At 43.0% G+C, this 6,254-nt stretch overlaps 1 protein-coding gene across 1 annotated transcript in view; it reads left to right on the top strand.

The window, feature by feature from the left end:
• LOC121843707 (dedicator of cytokinesis protein 1-like) overlaps positions 1-5,958 on the top strand; it is a gene marked incomplete at its 3' end in the record, with an annotated part of 50,625 nt that extends 44,667 nt beyond the window's left edge. The window contains 1 exon segment of the mRNA XM_042313488.1: positions 5,862-5,958. Within this exon segment, the coding sequence (XP_042169422.1) occupies positions 5,862-5,958 (97 nt within the window).
• Positions 5,959-6,254: the final 296 nt, after the last annotated feature.

Below are 6,254 nucleotides of genomic sequence, written 5' to 3'. Positions count from 1 at the left end.
TGTCCCCTATATTCAGACCCCTCTGTTCTATAGTGTCCCCTATATTCAGACCCCTCTGTTCTATAGTGTCCCCTATATTCAGACCCCTCTATTCTATAGTGTCCCCTATATTCAGACCCCTCTATTCTATAGTGTCCCCTATATTCAGACCCATGATCCACAAGAGGGCCTGTCACCGCAAAGTGGCTCAGACTAGTGGTGATCTAGGACCTGTCCATACAATCTGATCTAGGACCTGTCCGTACAATCTGATCTAGGACCTGTCCATACAATCTGATCTAGGACCTGTCCATACAATCTGATCTAGGACCTGTCCATACAATCTGATCTAGGACATGTCCATACAATCTGATCTAGGACATGTCTGTACAATCTGATCTAGGACATGTCCATACAATCTGATCTAGGACATGTCTGTACAATCTGATCTAGGACCTGTCCGTACAATCTGATCTAGGACCTGTCAGATCATCGACCATCTCGAATCCCACCGTATTTAATCCGCTATGCAATCCGGTTTCCGAGCTGGTTACGGGTGCACCTCAGCCACGCTCAAGGTCTCAAACAATATCACAACTACCATCGATAAGAAACAATACTGTGTAGCCGTATTCATCGACCTGGCCAAGGCTTTCGACTCTGTCAATCACCACATCCTCATCGGCAGACTCAACAGCCTTGGTTTCTCTAATGACTGCCTCGCCTGGTTCACCAACTACTTCTCTGATAGAGTTCAGTGTGTCAAATCGGAGGGCCTGTTGTCCGGACCTCTGGCAATCTCTATGGGGGTGCCACAGGGTTCAATTCTCGGGCCGACTCTCTTCTCTGTATACATCAATGATGTTGCTCTTGCTGCTGGTGATTCTCTGATCCACCTCTATGCAGACGACACCATTCTGTATACATCAGGCCCTTCTTTGGACACTGTGTTAACTAACCTCCAGACGAGCTTCAATGCCATACAACACTCCTTCTGTGGCCTTGAACAGCTTTTAAATGTTAGTAAAACTAAAGGCATGCTCTTCAACTGATCGCTGCCTGCACCTGCCCGCCCGTCCAGCATCACCACTCTGGATGGTTCTGACTTAGAATATGTGGACAACTACACATACCTAGGTGTCTGGTTAGACTGTAAACTCTCCTTCCAGACTCACATTAATAAGCATCTCCAATCGAAAATTAAATCTAGAATCGGCTTCCTAATTTGCCACAAAGCATCCTTCACTCATGCTGCCAAACATATCCTCGTAAAACTGACCATCCTACCGATCCTCGACTTCGGTGAGGTCATCTATAAAATAGCCTCCAATACTCTACTCAACAAACTGGATGCAGTCTATCACAGTGCCATCCGTTTGGTCACCAAAGCCCCATATACTACCCACCACTGCGACCTGTATGCTCTTGTTGGCTGGTCCTCGCTTCATATTCGTCGCCAAACCCACTGGCTCCAGGTCATCTATAAATCTTTGCTAGGTAAAGCCCTGCCTTATCTTAGCTCACTGGTCACCATAGCGACACCTGCCGTAGCACGCACCACAGCAGGTATATCTCACTGGTCACCATAGCAACACCCACCCTTAGCACGCGCCACAGCAGGTATATCTCACTGGTCACCCCCAAAGCCAAAACCTCCTTTAGCCGCTTTTCCTTCCAGTTCTCTGCTGCCAATGACTGGAACGAATTTCAAAAATCACTGAAGTTGGAGACTCATCTCTCCATCACAAACTTCAAGCGTCGGCTGTCAGAGCAGCTTACCGATCGCTGCACCTGTACACAGCCCATCTGTAAATAGCCCAACCAACTACCTACCTCATCCCCAGATTTGTTTTTCTGTCCACTCTCCTAAATATAACATTGATCTCCTGTTAGTCCACTCTACTAAATATAACATTGATCTCCTGTTAGTCCACTCTACTAAATATAACATTGATCTCCTGTTAGTCCACTCTTCTAAATATAACGTTAATCTCCTGTTAGTCCACTCTACTAAACATAACACTGATCTCCACTATCTCCACTAAGTCCACTCTCCACCATCCACTCCAGTCAATATAAGGTGATAGTGAAAAGCCGTTGTGGGACTGCTAGATGGGATGCCTGTTGTGTATCAACGCCCTGCACTACAGAGTGTCTGATATCAATGCTGTAATCCACTTTCCATATCAGAAACAAATGATCATTTCATGGAGCCTTTCCTTCAATAATGGCATTGTTTTCATTGGCAGAGCTCCCATAATACAATACAGAGAGAACCATCGCTCAATAGCAGTTTTTTTCTTCTCTCCAACCGTTCCCTGCACTCATTCTTACACTCCGTGTGATATGAATTCAGCCCTGAACTCCATTAGTTGTTGTCAAAAGGCAGAGTGACGTCAGAGATGGTGTAGAAACAGGAGAGAGAGTCCAGAACTCTTGGGGTTGCATAATGTCATGCGTCATACCTGACTCATTGAGAGGAGAGATCACCTTTAAAGATTGGAGATGGAGTGATGCTTATCCGTGTGTGTGTGTCTGTGTGTGTGAAAATAGTGCTGTGAATTATTGAATGTTTTGGGTGTGGTGGAAGCTGGTAGCTAGTGTGCCCCTGTCTTAGATTCCTCCACAGACTTCCCAGATCCCTGCTCGCTGTGCCCTTCTTTATGGTAACATATGGTAGTGGATCATTGATGTTATGGTAGAATATGGTAGTGGATCATTGATGTTATGGTAGTGGATCATTGATGTTATGGTAAAATATGGTGGTGATGTTATGGTAAGATATGGTAGTGGATCATTGATGTTATGGTAAAATATGGTAGTGGATCATTGATGTTATGGTAAAATATGGTAGTGGATCATTGATGTTATGGTAGAATATGGTAGTGGATCATTGATGTTATGGTAGAATATGGTAGTGGATCATTGATGTTATGGTAGAATATGGTAGTGGATCATTGATGTTATGGTAGAATATGGTAGTGGATCATTGATGTTATGGTAGAATATGGTAGTGGATCATTGATGTTATGGTAGAATATGGTGGTGGATCATTGATGTTATCGTAGGTTATGGTAGTGGATCATTGATGTTATGGTAAAATATGGTGGTGATGTTATGGTAAGATATGGTAGTGGATCATTGATGTTATGGTAGAATATGGTAGTGGATCATTGATGTTATGGTAACATATGGTGGTGATGTTATGGTAAGATATGGTAGTGGATCATTGATGTTATGGTAGAATATGGTAGTGGATCATTTATGTTATGGTAGAATATGGTAGTGGATCATTGATGTTATGGTAAAATATGGTGGTGATGTTATGGTAAGATATGGTAGTGGATCATTGATGTTATGGTAAAATATGGTAGTGGATCATTGATGTTATGGTAGAATATGGTGATCATTGGTGTTATGGTAAATTATGGCAGTGGATCATTGCTGTTATGGTAAAATATGGTGGTGATGTTATGGTAAAATATGGTAGTGGATCATTGATGTTATGGTAGAATATGGTGGTGATATGGTAAAATATGGTGGTGGATCATTGATGTTATGGTAAAATATGGTAGTGGATCATTGATGTTATGGTAGAATATGGTAGTGGATCATTGATGTTATGGTAAAATATGGTAGTGGATCATTGATGTTATGGTAAAATATGGTAGTGGATCATTGATGTTATGGTAGAATATGGTGATCATTGGTGTTATGGTAAATTATGGCAGTGGATCATTGATGTTATGGTAAAATATGGTGGTGATGTTATGGTAAAATATGGTAGTGGATCATTGATGTTATGGTAGAATATGGTAGTGGATCATTGATGTTATGGTAAAATATGGTAGTGGATCATTGATGTTATGGTAAAATATGGTAGTGGATCATTGATGTTATGGTAGAATATGGTGATCATTGGTGTTATGGTAAATTATGGCAGTGGATCATTGATGTTATGGTAGAATATGGTGGTGATGTTATGGTAAGATATGGTAGTGGATCATTGATGTTATGGTAGAATATGGTAGTGGATCATTGATGTTATGGTAAAATATGGTAGTGGATCATTGATGTTATGGTAGAATATGGTAGTGGATCATTGATGTTATGGTAAAATATGGTGGTGATGTTATGGTAAAATATGGTAGTGGATCATTGATGTTATGGTAGAATATGGTGGTGATGTTATGGTAAAATATGGTGGTGGATCATTGATGTTATGGTAAAATATGGTAGTGGATCATTGATGTTATGGTAAAATATGGTAGTGGATCATTGATGTTATGGTAGAATATGGTAGTGGATCATTGATGTTATGGTAAAATATGGTGGTGATGTTATGGTAAAATATGGTAGTGGATCATTGATGTTATGGTAGAATATGGTGGTGATGTTATGGTAAAATATGGTGGTGGATCATTGATGTTATGGTAAAATATGGTAGTGGATCATTGATGTTATGGTAGAATATGGTAGTGGATCATTGATGTTATGGTAGAATATGGTAGTGGATCATTGATGTTATGGTAGAATATGGTAGTGGATCATTGATGTTATGGGGCTATTGGTTATGGGGCCACTGGTCCTGATGGCCTTATTTAAGGTCAACAGCATCATGAACTTTACCAAGTACCAGGCCATTTTAGCCCAAAACGTGGTTGCCTGAAAATGGGCCCCAAGTAGATCTTCCATCAAGACAACAAACCCAAGCACACGTCAAAATGGGGGCGGCTGGGTAGTCTAGTGGTTAGAGCGCTGGACTAGTAACGGAAGGTTGCAAGATCGAATCTCTGAGCTGACAAGGTAAAAATCTGTTGTTCTGTGACACTGAGGCCGAGCCAATCATCCTCTCAGCTGAGAGGCCTCTCTTGTTCCCCCTGAAGAAGGCACTGTTCCCCGGTAGGCCGTCATTGTAAATAAGAGTTTGTTCTTAACTGACTTGCCTAGTTAAATAAAAGTTAAATAAATGTTTTCCCCTGCTCTAATTACGTTGGTAACCAGTTTATAACAGCGATATGGCTCCTCGGGGTTGTGATATATGGTCAGTATACAGCAGCTAACAGGTGTATCCAGGCACTCCGCGTTGCGTCGTGCTTAAGAACCGCCCTTAGCAGTGGTATATTGGCGATATACCACACCCCCTCATCATGCCTTACTGCTTAAATATATCACAAACCCCAAGGTGCCTTATTGCTGTTATAAACTGGTTAACCGACATAAAACAAGCATTTTTGCATCATACCCGTTATATATTGTCTGATATACGCACAGTTGAACTCCTGTTTCAGCCAATTAGTATCCAGGAACCAAACTAGCCAGTTTGATAAATATCGACATACACTGTTGAAAACATTCTGAGTCTATAGATTTCCTCAGTGAAATATCAGCCTAACATAAACTCTTGTCTTCCTCCTCCTCCTCCTCCTCCTCCTCCTCCTCATCCTCCTCCTCTTTCTCCTCATCCTCCTCTTTCTCCTCCTCCTCTCTCTTTCTCCTCCTCTCCTCTTTCTCTCCTCCTCCTCGTCTTCCTCCTCCTCCTCGTCTTCCTCCTCCTCCTCTTCCTCCTCCTCCTCGTCTTCCTCCTCCTCCTCGTCTTCCTCCTCCTCCTCCTCTCGTCTTCCTCCTCCCTCCTCTTCCTCCTCGTCTTCCCTCTTCCTCCTCCTCCTCGTCTTCCTCCTCCTCCTCGTCTTCCTCCTCCTCCTCTTCCTCCTCCTCCTCCTCCTCTTCCTCCCTCTCCTCTTTCTCCTTCATCCTCTCTTCCTCATCCTCTTTCTCCCCCTCTTTCTCCTCCTCATCCTCTTTCTCCCCCTCTTTCTCCCTCCTCTTTCTTCTCCTCCTCCTCCTCATCCTCCTCCTCATCTCCTCCTCCTCGTGTCCAGGGTCCTACTCAGTGGCATGTCCAGATCATCATGGAGAAGCTCCTGAGGACCGTCAACAGAACAGTCATCTCCATGGGCAGAGACTCTCCTCTCATTGTAAGTGACTCTTCGTCAAACCTCCCAAACCAACCTCGTGAACCTCCTAAAACTCTCTTCCTACTTCTTCCCTACTCTACTGTGTCTGTGAATCTGACAACTAGGATTTCAGGAAAAACCCTGGCAACTTCTGATAAAAGTTTCTAGAATTGTGCAACTCTAATCGTCCCTCTGCGACATCAACTTGGATCCACAGCACCACAGACTGATAGAAACTGAGTCCCTCGACTCACACAGCTTCATGTAGATTCAGTCCAAAGGTTCCCTTGATCTGCCTCACTGCTCTCATCTGCTTGA

The sequence above is a fragment of the Oncorhynchus tshawytscha genome, unplaced genomic scaffold, assembly GCF_018296145.1.
Source record: "Oncorhynchus tshawytscha isolate Ot180627B unplaced genomic scaffold, Otsh_v2.0 Un_contig_253_pilon_pilon, whole genome shotgun sequence".
In the NCBI taxonomy this organism is placed as follows: Eukaryota; Metazoa; Chordata; class Actinopteri; order Salmoniformes; family Salmonidae; genus Oncorhynchus; species Oncorhynchus tshawytscha.
Note: the sequence above shows the minus strand (reverse complement) of the source record. Positions and strands in the feature narration are given on the sequence as shown.